At 52.1% G+C, this 18,190-nt stretch overlaps 1 protein-coding gene across 4 annotated transcripts in view; it reads left to right on the top strand.

Moving 5' to 3' along the window:
• Positions 1 to 18,190, top strand: part of LOC147229170 (F-actin-uncapping protein LRRC16A-like) — a 55,877-nt gene that overhangs the window by 9,940 nt on the left and 27,747 nt on the right. For all 4 annotated transcript variants that reach the window (XM_086156005.1, XM_086156003.1, XM_086156002.1 and 1 more), the window contains exon 3: positions 12,232 to 12,282. In XM_086156005.1, the coding sequence (XP_086012131.1) occupies positions 12,232 to 12,282 (51 nt within the window). The remainder of the gene's footprint in view (positions 1 to 12,231; positions 12,283 to 18,190) is intronic.

The following is an 18,190-nucleotide window of genomic DNA, read 5'->3' as shown; positions in this document are numbered from 1 at the left end:
GGTCGGACGTGACCCCGAGGACTGCCGGCCTCTCGGTGGACGCACGGTCGCTTTGCCGATGGAGGCACGAGTTTGTGGATTCTGTCAGGAAGCAGGAAACATCCGAACCTTTTTGTCGATTTCTTTCGATTGCAGAAAAACAACACACGATTCCGGAGGACGTTTCCTTTTTGTCAGCGGGGAAAGTCTATATGTGATCGATACATCTTGACAACTAGCTTTTTGTTGTCGTTGTTGTAACAAGAAGGACCTTTGTTGCCATATTTGCGTGGCACCCCTGCCAGATGCAGCAACGAGACTCATCCGATTTGCGGGCAAAGAACAGAAAAGGTTGTGTTTAATACGATAGTTTCGGGATGTGGGCCGTCGCTCCCCCCGCTTTACCCCGTTCTCAACATTTTTTTTTTTTTAAGTTTAAAAAGAACTCCTCCGTTCTCACGAGTCCTTCTAGCTTTGTTCGGCGGCTGCTTGAACTCGCCTCATGTTTGGCCAATGCTGTTCAGCGATTCCTCAAGTTCTTTGCCGTTCCCTTTCCAAAGGAGTGCAGCAGAAGCTGACTTCAGTAGACTTTACAACCATCCCTGGCATCTCCAGAGGAACTGGTCCTTTGTGGGCTTCTGTCTGTTCCATCGCCCCACTTCTTGGTTGCCGATAATCTGCCCGGGAAATGTGTAGGATTCCTGGAAGGCGGGTATTCCTAAAAGCCCGGGTGTTGTCGCTGCGAGCTGTGACGCAGCTCACAGCCGAGTCACTATTGGTCCTGTGTCAGAACAACTCGGCCTCCTTCGGCTTCGGCCACCGGGATCATCAGTGACGAGGCCCCGCGGCTTCGGCCTCGCGGCCGCCGAGCAGGCAAGGATGTCAGTGATGGCCGATCGAGGAAAAGGCTTTCACCCGATGAGAAGGAACTCCCGTTCTTTTCAAACAGAAAACTGTAGGCCTTTTGCCTGGAAGGAGTTTGTTCGCGAGTCAGCTGAGAAGCATTTCACTTTTTGCCCGAGTTTCCATGACGACGGGGGGAAGGGGGCGGTACAAGGATGGAAGTCGCCTTACAGGCATACGTCGGTCTTCTTTGGCCCCGATGGTCGTAATCATAACGCTGCAGTTTGCATTCAGCAGGCGGACGCCGGTTGCTCCGGGTCGTATCATGACCACGGAACGCCGCTTCCTCGCCGAAACGTGGCCTGGGTGCAGCTCGGCAGGCCCGGAGCGGCTCGAGGACGTATGCAGACACCCAGGGAGGACTCGTAAGGCCAAAGGGAAGGCAGAAATGACAGCGTTGTCACTCAGAAAACGCTTTTTTCCCTCGACCTCCAAGCGCTGTGGAATCCGCAAAAAAACAAATAGCATCAAATGATTTTTCAGAAAAGATTTTCCACTCTGCCGCGAAGCCCGAAGTCCTAATGTGAATCATCAGCTGACTATTACCTTCATTCCCCATTAATCCAAGAATCATTCCCTGTTGAAATGACAATTTTTCCACCGCCTGAGGTGACATCTTTTAATTTTACGCTTTTTGGTCAAATCAGTTTTAAAAACCCGTAGATTTTTTTTTTTTTTTTTTGTGAAAATTATGTAAAAACAAGGACGGGCGGCACAAATCCGGGAAGCCGTGAGCGTCACGTGCGTCCCCCACGGCTGCTTCATTAATATGCAATTTATTAATAGTCTGGAAATTATCACAAAATGTCCAGCGTTTGGCCGTGAAATGAAGTCGGTCGTCGTGGAAAATGCCAATCGTGTCTTTTTCAGCGCAGGAAAGGCAAAGTTTCCACGCGGCATCCCTTCAGCCACGGCAGGCGACACAAAGCAGAGGCGTCCCGGTCGTCCCGGTCGTCCCGGTCGTCCCGGAGACTCTTTTTCCTTTTCCTTCTGCGCCACCTCGGTGTCAAATCCAGTTCGGTCCCGGCCGCGTGACGTCAGAGGCGCCGCCATCATTTAAACTGTCATTGCGCCCCGTTTGGAGGTAATCTCATGAGCCACGCTTCTTCTGGCTCTCGTCACACAGCGCCGCGCGTTATCTCCTTTTTAAATGGGATGAAAGAGATTGAAAACACACTCCGGCCACTCCGCCCAAATGGAGGATGTTTTTTTTGTGTGTGTCAGACTGTGACTAATTCACCAGTGCGGCAACTGCAGTCTTAAAGAGGCGGCTGAGTGCGGATGCTAGTTTTAGTTAGCGAGGAGGCCTACTTTTAGACGCGCCGTGCTATCGGGCATCTCGGAGTGGTTTGGGTTCTTTAAAAGGTTGGCGGAGCGTCAGCTATGCGAGCCTGTTAATTCAGAGTGAATTCGCCATCCTTTAAACCGCGGGCCGGGAATGAATGCCTCGCGCGGCGGCGGCGTCTCTAAACACGGGTTCGTCCATCTTGGTGGCCGCGTGCGTGAAAGGGTCGCTTCCCGGCGCGGCTTTTCCCAATATAGACCCAAAGGTCCAAACGTGCTCATTATGCAGCCCGGTCGCTTTACGTGGCGTAGTTAGCGGTCGGGCGTCTATCGGTGTCGAGCCGAAAAGGGTTTGTTTTTGTTCTTCTTAATTGCGATGTTTGTGGCGTTTGGAGCGCACAGCCGCCTCGTAAAAGCTCCCCGAGGGATACGGAGCGTGCGAGCCCCGCCGTGCAAGCCCCGCCCCCGGCCCCTCATCCTCGTTACCTCATAGGTCACGGTCGTCGTGTCTCAGATGCTTCTTTAAGATATAATTATCCAAGGTCGCCGGGCTCGACGGCTGGGTTTTTATCATCCCACGCTATCGACGTCCGCCGTACGGAGGCCGAGGCGTCCCGGTCCTTCCCAGCGGCGACACCGCGCATCCTCGGGTAATATCCATAAAGCTTTTCGCCGCCATCTTTGCCGACCTGTGCGAAAACTTCCCCCATGTCTTTTGCGCCGTTTTCCTTTTGTCATGGCGATGGCCGGGCGGGCCGCCTCCGTCCGCCCAATGGGGTTTGTAGGTCACGGCGTCGATCGGACGATTCTGACGTCTGCGCGCCGAACCGCTCTCGAAGCAAACATTATTAGCCAGACGGAATCTTGGTCGCAGAGAAAATTCCTCTTTTGTTGTCTCGGTAACCAAGGAAACCAGACGGTAGCGTGTCGGGGCTCCGTAAAGACGAGCCTCTTTGACCGGGCCGAGTATTTCATCCCATCCTCCCGATATTCGCTTCATCTTTTTATTTACTCAAAAAGTGCAGGATAAAATCCTCACGCCGTCACGTCGGTCCTGCCATCGTCGGCCCTGACGCACGGTCGCGCACGTGAACTTTTAGCGCGCGAGTGGTTTTTACGACGCCCTTTGCGGTTGTCCTTGCATCGCTGCGTTTATCTCCCGTCTCTCGCGCCTCTGCCCTCTGCTGTGGTTTTAATTTAATTTGTTTACGACGCCATTTGTTACAGCGATCTAGCCGGGTCAGCATCATGTTGACATTTTTTTTGTCTTTATAATTTTATTGTGTATTCCCGTGAGAGTCCTCAAGGTGAAGCCGGCGCAGCGCCATCTTCTTCTTGCTCTAAAATTCACAATTAATCTAATAATGCATAAGTCTGCTCATTTTATTCAGCCGGGCCAAAGTGCTTTTTTTTTTTTTTTTTTTTTTGGTGGACATTTTTGTAGCCGTCCGTCACCTCCTGACCCGTCTTAAAGGCGTTTGCGGGTCGGCACTCGGCACTCGGCCCGGATTGGCCGGGAATAAGTCGGGGGTGGCAGACAGAGACATTTTACTTTCCTTAAATCAACCAAAAAGTTGTTTTACTGGAAGCAGCGTGGAATTCAATACGTCAAAAGAATGTCTGCACAAAGATATCCGTGTGTGCGTGTGTGTGTGTGTGTGTGTGTGTGTGTGTGTGTGTGTGTTATTAGTGTAGACTGATTCTATCTATCCTCTGTGGAGGGAAAGCGAGAGCCTTGCCAGCACCATCGCAGAAAGAAATCCCCCTCCTCCTTTTCCCGCTCTGCCTTTGTGTCTGTCGTTCCTTTCTTCTCTCTCTCTCTCTCTTTCTCTTTCTCTTTCTCTCTTTCTTCCCTCTCTCTCTCTCTCTCTCTCTCTCTCTCTCTCCCTCTCTCTCTCTCTCTCTCTCTCTCTCTCTTCCTGTCCTACCTGGCTCTGCCTCGCTCGCCCAGCATCCACTTTGAAAGACCTCCCCGTCCCCTCCTTTTGTTTTCTGTTTTTGTTTGTGTATTTGCACAAACAGCGGCGTGCACCCGCAGCCTCGCTTCCCCCCAAATGAAGATCTCTGCATTGAAACCCCACTTTTGTTGAGGGTACGCCGAGGACCCGAGGCCCGCGGAGGCTCGTCTTCCCGCTTCCGGGACGGTTTCCCTCCTTGACGATTCAAAGGTGCTCCGTTTGCATCGGGCGAATGCGGAACCCGGCGACGGCATTGAAACACTGGTTTTAAAGAGTCGAATGTAACGCCGCTCGGCGCAGCTGTGGTCTGATGAGAGCAGCCAATGGCGTCCATCGGGGAAGCGGCGCCGCCCGCCCTCTTTTGTTCCCCGCCGCCCCGCCGGTGAAATGCGAATAATGAGGAGCGGAGCGGCGATAAAGACGAAATTGATGTCTTTCTCTCTCAGCTGGGATGCGACGCTCCTCCAAACGGCCGCGCCGGTTTCCACGACGATTTCTTTTCTTTTTTTTTTCATTCAGCTGTTTATCGCAGTCGGGTTTTCCCACGATCCCGTAAAGCCTCGGACGTGAAGGCCGGGTCGTCTGCGCCGTACGATAATAATGCCGCAGACGGGCCGTTAATCCGTCCGGCGGCCGGGAACTTTCTCCGACGGCTCATCCTTTTCTCCGCCAGAGCTCTTATTGTCTGAGACGGCGGAGGAACGGCGACGTTTTTTTGCCGCCGCAGAGTCAGAGAAATAAAGAGCGTGGGGTTCTCAGGTTGCGCTGCGGTTCCTGGCCCGGCGCGAGGCTGCAGACGTTACAAGACACGCCGCGGGATGCACCGTCAGCATCTCGCTCTGGCACGGGACAAACAATGTATTGGAAGACAAATTATTTTTCTGCCCGTGTTCAGTGCGGCGGTTACTTTTCTTTGACCGCGGCGGCTCTCGCTGTGAAAGAGTCTTGCTCTGAGCGCTTGAACGGCTTCCAGTCCCAGGCAGCAAAACACGGGGGTGTTTAACCTCCGTAGCCGAAGACGCGCCGGCGAACCACGCGCCCGCTAACGTGACCGTTCACATCCATCGGCCGGAAATAAACACCTGGGCTCTCCGGCCCGTGTTGACAGGCGACGGTAACGTTCAGCCTTGGAAGCGAGTCTGCCGGTCGTGGAGGCAGAAACAGAGAGAAGGATCGAATAGAAGCCGATTTTTGTAACGGCAGCGCAGACGTTAGCGCTCCCGCCTCGCAGCAGGAAGGTCCCCGGGTGGGCTCTGACCGGGAGGCCTTTGCATGGAATCCTCCCGCTGTCTGCGCGGGGTTCCCCAGTGGGTTCCCCAGTGGGTTCCCCAGTGGGTTCCCCAGTGGGTTCCCCGGTGCAGAACGAAAACAGAGACTTGAAACCGTCCAGATGTGTGAATGAGAGTTGAAGATGGTGTCCGGCGGGAACCCGCCCCTCGTCCGGCGACAGCCGGGACGGGTTCCAGCTTCTCAATGATTTTATTCATTTGTTTTCATTCTGTCATTGTTTCATGAGCCGGCAGAACTGGGAGTCTTTGTGGCGAAACCCCCGCTTGGACGGTCGCCCTGCGGCGCCGACACCCAGAGGGTCGCTTTTTCAGCGCGAAGCTCGTTCTAGTAGATTTAACATCCCGGCGATCCCGTCTTTTATTCTCTTTTATTTCCGTCTCTGCTCGATAAATTAGCCGACGTCTCCATCGGCTTGGTTCCTCCTCCGGTCGAGCCGGCGTCCGGACAGCTGCGCTCCTCTCTTACAGCCGGTTGCGCCATCCCAGATTACTCCAGGATAACAGCGAGGCAGGCGCTGTTATCCTCGTGGTTTTGCCCCTCTTCTTCCTCCTCCTCCTCCTCTTCTTCCTCCTCCTCCTCCACCTTCAGGATCCTCATGTATTTCTCAAGGCGGCGGTCGGCCTTGTATCTTTTTTAAGATGCAACCGAAGGAGGGAATGCGTGGCTTAAGAGGGAGAGAGCATTCCTGGGAGGGCGAGGAGGGAATTTTACTTTATCAAAAGCCAACTCTGGTTCCAGCGGACGCATCGGTTGTGACAGCGATGAAACCCCTCCTTCATTAAATAACCTTTTCCACTCCGATGGGATTTAAACGTCGTGGCTGTTTCTCCCCTCCCGGCGCGCCGTCGCCTCAGCTCACGTCTGCAGCCGACCGGTTGCGTAACGGCCCCCCCGCCACAAAACGCCGCGTTTCCAACGTGCCTCCCCGGGTTTCCCGTCGGCACGGCGGCTCGTTAGCGTTAGCACACTGGCACGTGCGCGCGCCTCCCAGAATGAAAGGTGCTGAAAACGACTTATTTAACATTATTAGAGTCGTTCACACTCTGAATTAAACTCATGAAATCCAAATAAACGTGATGAAATTCCTTTATTATGACAGCGTGAACATCAGCTCTTCTGCTCTTTCACTCAGTAATATTGATCTTTAATAATGGAGACTTTATTATAAAAGTGAATGAATTATTTAGCACATTACATATATTTGATGAGAAAACCGAAATACACCAGTCTTTTGCATGATTTTTTAAAATTTTTCCCAGGTGAACGCCGACACTCGGTTCCTGCATTTGTCCGCGGCCCGGCTGACGAAGCTCTGCTTATTATTGCTGTTGCCACGTTTAGCACTGACGGTCTGACGAATGGCAAAGGTGTTCCTGTGATTGGCAAACTCTGCGTAAAGTGCAAAGAACAGTGGTTTTGTTTTTACTTCCATCGAGAAGTTTATCATATTTAAACTCCCACCAACCAGCGTCGTCTCCTTCGGGCTGACGCTCACAAACTGTTAAAATGTGTTATTTTTCCCACGATGAATTAAGGAATCCATCAAAATGAACAACATCCCAGCTCTGATTACTAATCATCTCCTCACGTCCCACGTTTCTTTTTTTTCCTTTTATTGTTCAAGCAGCATATGTCAGTGTTTGGACACAGAGGAATGTCCATAATTAAAATTCAATTTCAGAAAAAATGACTCTCTCATGGGCGAAAAACCAAAAGTGTATTTATTTCTTATTTCCCAGAGGAATCCAAATAATGGCACCTGAGACACGATCGCCTTCCACGATGTCTGAGTGATCGCTGCTCAGTCTGCAGTACCGGGGAAAAAAAGATGTGTATGCAATTTGGGCTGAGCCGTTGTCATAGTTACGGTGTGTGTGCGTGTGTGTGTCGAGGCGGGCGGGTGGATTTGACAGTTTGACAGGGAGATAATCTGGGAATAGTACAGCTGCTCCGAAACACACACTCCACAGACCTGTCCGTCAAAGTAGTTCCACCCTTTCAGTGGGGTTCAAATCCATGTTGATTTATGCTTGTGTGTGTGTGTGTGTGTGTGTGTGTGTGTGTGTGTGCGTGTGCGTGCATGAATGCATGAACAATGTCATGCAAAATATTGTCTTGATTTCATTCATGGGTCATCTATACCGCTTATCCTTGAGCTGTGATTGGACGGGAGGCGGGGCTTACCCGGGGTCACACAACCATTCATTCACGCACGCCATAATCGCCATGGAGACGAGGAGTGTGGGAATGAAGGTATGGATAAACCCGAGGTTGTTGTCCTGTAATAAGATTACTTAGCTAACCCTCGGGCAGTGTGTGTGTGTGTGTGTGTGTGTGTGTGTGTGTGTGTGTGTGTGTGTGTGTGTGTGTGTGTGTGTGTGTGTGTGTGTGTGTGTGTGTGTGTGTGTGTGTGTGTGTGTGTGTGTGTGTGTGTGTGTGTGTAGCAGATGCTCGCTCTGGTCTGACAGACATGCCCTAATGCTGCTGCCATCCGGTTGGCTGGGAGGAGCTGAAGGCGGGACAACTGTCCGGCGGTCGCAGCTTTAGTTTTGTGGACTCGAGTCCAAAGGGCAGATGGGATGGCGGGCGGCCACCGGCGGCCACCGGAGCCACCGGCGCCACCGGAGCGCCGGGAGGAAGAGGAGCAGCTCCACTCCTGATATGTGAAGCTGCTGCACATGTTGGAGCTCTCAGTGATAGTTCCTGTCATGTTATCGTAGCGTTGGATAGGAAAGGAGAAGGTGAGGCCTGATTGGTCTGGTCCTTCCCTGCTCGCTCAGCGGCTCTCCAAACGCCGCGGCGCCTTTCTTGGGTTAAAGCGACTCGTTTCATCGAACGGGTCGGAACTGTGGCGCCGCCGTTTGCCGCCTCACGGCGAGAAGGTCCCGCTTGGAGTCCAACGGGGAGCCGACCCCGTGTGGAGTCTCCACGTTCTTCTTATACTTCTGATTCTTGGTCTTATGTTCTCCGCCGTGTCTGAGCAGAGCTCCTCCTCCTCCTCCTCCTCCTCCTCCTCCGTCCAAACCCTTGCAGGAGGTTGAGTGGAGACCCTGCAGTCCCTCGACGTGTCACGCTTCGCCTTTAACTTTCTTTTAACCGCAATATAAAAGTGCAGAAACCTGTGTTACAGCAAAAAATCTGCGATATAAAATGATCGCGGATTTTTTTTTCTGCTAAACTTCTAACCCGCAAATATGCATCGCTGATGATGTCGCGCATATAAGGTGAAAATGTATTTTTATATATTTCAATTTGTTTGGTAAAGTAAGCATTTTCAAGGGTGGCGACCAACCAGAGCGTGGCGTTCAGTATCCTGTGCTCTGATTGGCTCGGCAGGCATTGCATCATTCAAGAGTACGTTCAGCATCGCGCCTTGTCCGCTTCACACTCGTAGTGTGTGTGTGTGTGTGTAAAGTAGAATGATATTATTCAAGGAAGTGTTAATAAGAGTGAAAAGCTTTAAAACGTCATATTATCATTAATATTTAATAATATTGAGGTTCTCTTTGGGAGCGACCAGGATGGAGAGGATCAGGAATGAGTCCATCAGATGTTTGGGATAGAAGGTCGGAGGTGGTTGGGTCATGGACAGAGGAGGGAGAGTCAATGTGTTGGTAGATGGATGCTGGGATTGGAGGTCTAGAGGAAGACCAAGGAGAAGATGGATGGACGTGGTGAGAGAGGACATGAAGGTAGTTGGTGTGAGAGAGGAGGATCCAGAGAAGAGGGTGAGATGGAGAAGGTGGATTCACTGTGGAGACCCTGAAGGGAAAAGACCAGAGGAGAAGAAGATTTAATGATATTGAGATGATAATATGGTCGCTCCCTTGGCTTACTTTAGTTTAGCGCGGCAGGTTCTGGAACGTTGTAACGTGAAAGGGTGAATGGTTGCACGTCTCTATGTTGTAACGCCGTAAAATAATTGTCTCACTCTTTTTTTGCCTAAATAACCCCCTTAGTCAACATACGGCTCTGTTTTATGTTTTCTGAAAAACCTCCAAAAGTGACTGAGGCCATTTTTATCAAAGAGTGCGATGATAAACCCCCTGTGAGTGACGGGCCAGCGGTCCGGGGTCAACCCAGTTTTTTCTTTCACGTCTTCGGTCATAAATATTCCAACGTGCCGTCGAGCGAGCTTTGAATCAGCGCTTCTTTTTTTAGATTCCGCTTTTGCACCGGAGGGTGGAAAAAAAAAAATCACCCAATCAGTCATGAGACGGTGAGTCATGTGATCGCGGCGCTAGCAGAAGCTCCGCGGGGAAGACGGGTCGGCGCCCACACACACTTCCTCGTCTGCGTCCGACACACACTCGTAGCCGTCCTGAAGCCGACCGGCATCCTAGACGGAAGCGTCCCGTGGCGGTGAAGCCCGGGAGGACGGCGGTGGCGGCGCTCCTCGGCGGGAGGCGATCTCCATCGCCCTCCGTCACGTCACCCTGCAGAGAAGAACTCCGAGCGCTCACCTTTCTTTCTTTATTTTGGCTTCTTTTCCTCACCTGACTCCCACAGGCTCCCTCCCTTCTCCTCTGGCAGCTCGGCCGTCTTCTTGCCACATTTAGTTTTTGGTGATGTCTTGTTTCTAGAGCTTTCATCTCCTGGCAGCTTCAAGGTGTTTGAAAGGAAACCCTCCGTTTAATTGGAGCAGGTTTGCGATTAAGTTGCTTCCAGCTGCTGTTGTTTCACTTCTTTTATGGATCTGGGATTTTAATCTAGATTCGGAGCGAGGACAGATCAGGAGGAGCATTTGGGCGCCGTGTTCCCGGTTCGCCTGCGAGAGGAGGAACGCTCCGCGTGGAGGTAGAACGTTCTCGCCAGCTTCTCCGGTTTCCTCTCGGCCCAAAATCCCTGAAAATTCCAGGCGTAGAACGAGTGAAAGCTTCGACGTGTCGGAGCGCCTGATAGCTTGTAGGCAATGTTTCACGTGTCTGAGCGAACACACAACCTCCCCGAGCGTTCCCGTGGACCGCTGCCATCGCACCCGTCCACGCCGTCTTCAAAGAATCAGATTACGGCAGTCATTCCCATTGAATGAAGGGATTTAGTCCACTTGCAATGAAAAAGACAGAATATCGTGCACGACCTGCGTGGTAGTTTAAAGATGTAGTTAACCATCAACTGCCAACCCAACTATAAACTCTGGTTTTGAAGGCACACCTGGTGCCCTCCCTTCTTCCCACCTCGCTTCTTGGTATAATTCCGACATGGAAATGACTTTGTGCTGAATGTGTCACGTGCGTTCGCCCGCCTTGTATTCTGTCCACACTTTTCCCTCTGGAAACCTCAGCAGCACGGTTTGCAGAGCAGACCCTTTCACCTGAAAAGAAAAAAAATCTTAACTAGTTTCACTTTTTTTCTTTATCTGTAGTCACTTTTCTCAAGAACTGCTTCTTTTGTACGGTGGCTTCGTTCGTTTCGTTTCACCATTATTGTGAGGGGCTAACCCTGGCTAACTAGCTACGCCGTTTAGCAGCCAATGACGTGGGTTAGCTGCAAGAATCTGCGCGTAAACCGCGTCATGTCTCCAGTGTAAAGTCAAATTGGATGTTTATTTTGTGGACGGCGCAGATTTTCAGTGCGCAGAGGCCGTGCTAGTGCGTTCGTTTCTAAATGTGGCCCTGTGATTGGCTGCCGAACCCTCCCTCTCGTCCAATGACAGCTAAGAAAGGCTCCAGAACCCCCACGAGCCAGATCGCAGGATTAGTGATATAGATCATGAATGAATGAATGAATGAACGTTGGAGAGGAAAATAAAAGTATCTCACGTCATTAATCATGTAGATCCGCATGGCGCCAAAATTCAGTTTCTGCCTGAATAGATGGACTTTATCAGTCCCAGAAGGAACTTACTTAGCTAGCAAGCTAGCTAAGTAACTGGACTTGAGCTAGCTAGCTAGCTAGCCAAGTGACTCCTTATTCCTCAAGTTTCTACATGAGCAGTCAGACTCGGTGGCTAAGACACGAGCAGGCATGTAAGGGCACATCTCTTGCAGCCGTGTGGTTTTTCAGGACCAAGTCAAGAACGTCCCAATGGATCGGCGTGTTTTCCGAGGAGCCGCAAACCTGGCATTTGAGCGTTTCGGCAGTTTTAAGCCACGGCAGGTGCGTTCCCCTTCTCGGTGAGGGCTAATAGAGAGAAACGGAGCATACATGTTGATTCGAGCGCATCCCGAATCCTCACCGCCAACCCTGGCGACTGTCTGGGTCGTGACGGGAGGGAAACATAATCTGATGGGATTGGAGCAGCGACTCCAGCGAGTGACTATTGTTTTGCCGATAAGCGGGTTCACGGCGACAGAAAGGAACATTCAGGATGACGGACGGAATCAGAATGAAAATCTTGAGTGGATAATAAGCAGAGAAACGGGGCCGACGCCGATCATAAGTGCTTTTCACGGCTGCTCCCTTTGGTATTAATGGAGTATTACCGTAATCCTCCGTGCGGGGATTGTTCCGTCGTGGAGCCGTGCAGCGGGAGGCCGCCGCCGCCGCCGCCGTCGCCGGTCGTGCGAATCATCCCGGTAACAACGCCGGTCAAACCGAGCCGGTCCCGAGCGGCTCGTCTGAGGAGGAACCTCAAGTTTACGCATTCCTTCTCCGCCCTTTCGGGCTTTGAGCCTTTTTTTTTTTTTTTTGTCCACGTACGGAGACGCTCCGTGCGAAAGGTCAACATCGAGCGAAGAATCCTCTCATCCTTCCTCCAGCCTTTTTCCACGGTGATGAATCAGAGCGACGGGCTCCCTGTGATCGGCGTCGTGTTCCCGGTGTGCGCCGATGTATTTAGCGCGTCGCAGCCCTGACCTTCTGCTCTCCCCCGCAGGCTCTTGCGTCTCAGCGGGCCTACCTCCTGACGGCACGCATCCCCGCCAAGGTAAGAGCAAAATCACTCCATGCATCTGTGAGCGGCCGGGACGTACGCTGACATGCTAAACCTGCTAAACCCGCTAAACCCGCGCGCTCTCCCTGCCGCCACCATCTTTTGAGCCGTGACTTCTCCACGCCGTGACTTCTCCACGCCGCCGTCACATGATGTTTGTGTGTTGTGCGTCGCATCTGTCGGCCCGGTAATTATACAGCTGCCGCGGAGGGAGGGTTTTTTCTTTTCTTTTAAAATGCAAAGAGGGTGGTTTTAAAGGCAGCGCAGATGGAAACCATTAGCAGCATTGCCAGCGGTAAGATATCTATCGTATTGTTTAACCAGCGCCGGGGTCGCCGTTCAAAGTAAAAGATCTCATTGAATTGCAGGTTGAATAATCAACTGTTGTCTAATTAACGTTTCCCTTATTGAACGTCATGAAAGTCAAGTGGGGTTTTATTTATACGGCGCCAACTCACAACGGCAGGTTTTGCCTTCTACCGGTGCAGAGACCTGGATTAAGACGGCCTCCGGCCTCCGGCGTCGACCGGTCCGGGCACGTGGAAGCGCTCCAGCTCAGACCCTTTGTCCATACGAACGGTTTGTGTCGATCACGTGGTTGAAAGCAGAGACGCCGCGGCCAAATTACTGTGACAACTTTGGTTCGGAAGACGTTCCCCGCCACAGCCGCCCGGCTGGGTGGCGGCAGCAGACTTGAAACGGGGTGAAGGAGCCGGACCCTCGTATGCTGAACCTTCAAGATCCAGTTCGGTGGATCTGTTAGTGCCTGAGTGGGCGTCGTGGTGCAACACCGGTATCACCGCTCAGCAAAGCACTCCAGGTCCCTGCGGGTCCCCCGAGCTCTGCCTTTCTGTCCGGGGCGGCTCGGATCCCCTCCAATCTGGTTTTCGGATCCGGCGCGACGTCCTCCCGCGAGTCGCCTGCGCTTCCAACAGAAGGCGGTGGAAGCATCTGAAGGAACCCGCCTCCGCCGACTCCTCGCAGCTGGTTTTCCTCCGCGGGCCGTGCCGCCGAACGTGGCCGGGCCGCGCGGGAAGCTCATCGCGGCGGATTGTATCGCGCTCATTCTTTTGGTCGCCAAACCCAAAGCCCGCGTGACCGTCGGTGACGGCCGGGATGGAAAATCGAAGGAAAATCGAGAGTTTCGCCATCCGGCTCGGCCGGCGCTTCACCGCAGCGGGCCCACGCCGCGGCGTCCGGAGTAATGAGGGTGCGGCTGTTACTCCGGGCGCCCCACGACCCCTCGCTCGTCGGCGTGGAGAAGCTAAGGGTCGTCCTCATGCGTGCAAAGACCACGATCCCAGCGGAACCGCCGACAAGCATTAGAATCCGAGGAAATGCCGGCGCGGGACGGGGCGCTCGCCGGGGTTTCAGTTTTTCAGCAGACGCTACGGAAGCCAACAAATAAAAGCTATCCCAAAAACGGCAGCGGGTATAAAAAGTATTTCAGACATTTAAGAGATGTTTTTGTTTGGCCAGCCGGGTCCCGCTCACTTTTTAACACTCGCTCAGTCAAGCAAGTCGCTCTCTTTACAAGCAGAGCTTGACTTTCACTTTGGCAGATCCTTATTTTCTGGCCATTTGCATCCCAGTTGTCTCGGGGGTAAAAGAGTTTTTTTTTTTCGACATTCACGCACGCTAATCAAACCCGTGACTTCCATGCCGGCTTAAGGAATGGGCGGCGGCGGCGGCGATCACCTGCAGGTCACTTTGATATCGGGCTGCCGAGGGTCGGAGAAGGAGAGCAGGAAGAGGACGGGGAGTCGGACGTGTGATGGGAGGTTAGCTTGCGGCGGCCGATCGTCCGCGGCGCCGCTGGAGGCGGCAGCGAGAGGAAGCGTGCTTCTTAAATGGCCTTCTCTGCGGTCGATAACACGCCTCCGGGGACGGAGCAAGCGATGGATCGGCCGCTCAAAGCGTGCCTTATAGCTTTCCCGGGATGGAAAAAGCCATTCATGCTCAAGCCGACGCCGTCACACCCCGTGTGCCTCGCCGGAGCGGCTGCTGCCCGCAGGGATGTTACACCTGCTACAGGAAAACCTTTCCGTTCAAATTAACAACTTGACCGGCGGCGTGAAGGAGTGCGTTTCCCGCCGGCTGGACGGTTGTCACGGTGACACAGCGTGAAACCGGCGCTTTCCCCCGGGTTGTCCGGGTTCCTCCCGTGGACCCAAACCTCCGCGGACTCTAAATCCGTGGTCCCAAACCCCGGGCCGCGGGCCGGTGCCGGTCCGTGAATCTATGGGTACTGGGCCGAACAAGAAATAATCAATTATTTCCACTGAATTCATTATCTGAGTCTGAACGATCTTTATTTTGAAAAATGAGCAGAATCTCTCAGTTACATCTCGGCCACTTGAGCACCAAAAAATGTAAACCAGCTAAAAACAGACGTCAGATGGAAAGTGTATTTTCGAAGGGGAAAAGGTCAAGTGAAGAGACAGAAGAAGAGCCTACAACCTCCAAGAAAAAGAAAGATTTTAACAGAAAATACCAGGAGTCCTCCTTGAAATATGGATTGATCCTAACAGGTGATTCCTACAGAGGAGACGCTCTTGAGGCGATGAAGCCTTCGTCACACTCATCTCATGTCGTTGCCACATTGTTACGAGGAAGCTGCTAAAACAGTTGCGTACGAGTACACAGTGGATTCACGTTTATTATTGATCGCAATATAAACAATCTATGTGTACCCCCCCCCCCCCCCCCCTTCCGATCCGCGGTGATAAAAAGTTTGGGGACGACTGCTCTAAATGATCTCCGGTTCCCCCGAGAAGATGAACGAACGAGGCGTCTTTCGATCAACCGCAAATGTAATGAAGAGATTGTCGCTTTTTAGTCCATTCTTTTTTTTTTTTCCTTATTATTGCCCCCAAAGCCCTTTGACTTTGGGCTCTTCAGTGAAGCTACGTGGCCTCGTCAGGGATGCTACGGCCAACAAACCTTCGACCGCCGCTCCCGCCGTCGTCTTCGCTCATTCTCACCATTTCATCCAAAGGCCCGTCGGGTTAAAACTAAAACCTGAAAGTCGGAAGGAAGTTTTAGGACAAGCTCCGCCAGCTCTGGCTCACTCTGGCCAGACGTAAAGTCTAGCTTGAGTTACATTTGGCAGCACATCGTGGTGTGAAGTGTGCAGCCGCTGAGTTCAAAAGTTAAAAACCCTCCCAACCTGGTGTCGTCATTTGCCGACAATTGGCTGCTTATTTTCCACGCGGTCTGAACACGGCGACTTAGACGGCGACTTAGACAGCGACGCGGCTAATATATGGATTTTTACGGGCTAACGAGCTTCACGCCGCCAAAATACTTGGTCACATGGGACCGGTGATGCACCTGGAAATGACACATCGACTAAAGAGCGACTCAGGAAGTGTGTGACCCAGGAATTATAAGGCTGTTTGAGAAAGAACACTTGTTTTTTAGTGCACGGGATAAAGTTGAAGATAGCGATCAATGACTTTTCCTGGTAGGATACTATATTTTTAATTTTTCTAATCAGACGCGGTACAGAACCGTACATGTTAAATTAAAAGTTTAAATAAATTGTAAATATATAATGTTACAAACAGACAACTACGGCTGAGAGACATCATTTTCTTTCTAGATTTAGTGTAGACGGCTTATATTCCATAATGAAAATGACGGTGATAAAACCAGTTTATCTCTTTACGTTCTCTTTTATGATGTATTAATGGTTATATTTGAAAAGTTATGTGCTATTTATTATATATGCTTATATATGTCCTTCATATTGCTGCATGTAGAACAGAACAGGTTTTTCCAAAATGTTCTTCCCGTTGTGTTTAAAGAAATAAAAAGGAATAGAAAGTCTTGCAGAAGGAGATTTCATTCTTGACGCTCTTTTTTTTAAAGTGTTGCTGAAGGAGCTGGAAACCCTCTGTTAGATGAGCTGTGTCGCCAGAAGATTCCTCACATGTGCTTTCCCACTGGGAATTTGTGTTTGCCTTTCCCTGACTGATGGCTCTGCTCCTCCTGAGGAGCTCCTACACACACACACACACACACACACACACACACACTCTTTGATTGTTCTTGAGTCTGCACGGCCTTTACAACCTCCTCATCCTTTACAACGTTGCTTTTTACCTTTGTTTGCGCTCTCCCTCCCCGGGCCTCAGGTGACGGGGGAAAAAGCAGGTCACGGCGTAAAAGAGGCAAACATGCGTTGCTTTCTTTTATCTGATAACAAAGTCGGAGGCCGACCTGCAGCTGCTCCAGGTTTTAATAGAAATCTGAGGTTTAACAGACTTCAGTCTGAGTGGCGACGAGCAGGAACACCTCTATGAATCAACAAGGCGGTGACGGATATCGGAGAGGAATATGCCGCTCAAGGCGGCAGATGGACGTTTACCGAATGAGTGGACGAGGCCGCGGCCGGCCGGTTTGTTTGGTCGCCTCCCGGCGCGGTGCGTTCCGATTGGCTCGGGCCGTTGCGGACCGGCGCGCGGCCACTCGGCAGTGTGCTACCGCTACGTCGGCTAAAGGAACTGCAGCCATCAGCGTTTTCAAGATTAGATCCGAATCACGTTTACTTCGAGTCACTTACTCGTATCCCAGGATTTAGTTCCTATTTGTGTCGTGTGTTAAAAGCTACATTTACCTTATTTCCAATCAAACCATCGCTTATCAGTCACTTCACAGACTCGGAGTGCTGGAGGGGTTGCGAGTGGCACGGCGTCCGGAGCTCCTCGAGAGAACCTGCGATCAAACCCGCCTCTTTTACCCGTCGGTCATCATAATTCCCCGATTCTCACCTAGATATTTACATCTAGATTATACAAACATGTACTTCGTGTACCTCTTGTAAAGAAGTGCACCCTCGTTCCGCTCATGGTGGAAGCGAACCGCGGCGCCGTTTGTGTTTTCGCCAGCGTGGTCTGATCTGAATCTGTTATTGTGGAACGGCGGCGGAGTCGCAGACCAAACATTTGCGAAGGAGCCTCGGACGCTGCCAAAGTAAACACCCGCGGACGGCGTACAGTAGGCGGACCGGAAGCCCACCTGGGCTGTCGGAGGAGGGTTTTCTGATCTGGCCTCGGGGCGGCGGATCACGCGTGTCAGAGAGAAAGACGCCGTAAAGCTACGCCGTTAAAATAGTAAGGAGTCTCAGGCGTTGGTTTGCCCTCCTCCGCTCCCCCGCTCTGTCCTTTTTAGGAATGGAAAGGCAGACCGGCAGCCCGGGGCTTCTTTCTCGCCCCCCCCCTCGTCTCGGAGTGTTTTCTTCAAATACAAATAGAAGAGCGCGGCGTACAGCAACATGGAGGGCTCCCTCCCTCCCTCCCTCCCATCTCCCGTCTCCCGTCGGTGCTACACGCAAAACAAGCTCCTCAATTACAACAATTAGTTATGTTCTAGTTTTTTGGGGGTTGCTGTTGTTTTCTTTCCTCCTCTGACGTGCTGAAGCGCGGCGGTGTGTGACTCACTGGCTGAGCGTGTCGGCGTGGAAGCCGAGAGCCGGGGGGGCGGCGGACCGGAGCATCCCAACCTATTTATTACAGAACAGACGTTTTGAGGTTGTTTTTTTAGTCGAGCGTGCTTCCGGTCCGCCGTCGGGCTCCAAACAAGGTCCGCGGTTCAGTTCCGCCTCGGGGCCTTTCTGTCCGGGGTCTCCGTGGTCCCCTTTTGTCCAAGTGGGGTTCCTCCGGGAGACCCCTAAATCACCTAGAATAGGCGGGGGAAGAGTTGTCTGTCTGTATGACCGGCGAATGGTTGTGTAACTCTTATCCGCCATGAACCGGAGAGTGTGTGTGTGTCTGCGGCCTTGTGATTGGCCGCCCGCCGGTCCAGGTCGGCCAATGACAGCCGGGATCGGCTCCAGCGGCCCTGCGACCCGAATGAATGAATGAATGAATGAATGAATGAATGAATGAACCGTAAACCC

Source organism: Fistularia commersonii, chromosome 11 (genome assembly GCF_037954325.1).
Source record: "Fistularia commersonii isolate RoL2024-O1a breed Wild chromosome 11, RoL_Fcom_v1.0, whole genome shotgun sequence".
NCBI lineage: Eukaryota > Metazoa > Chordata > Actinopteri > Syngnathiformes > Fistulariidae > Fistularia > Fistularia commersonii.
Note: the sequence above shows the minus strand (reverse complement) of the source record. Positions and strands in the feature narration are given on the sequence as shown.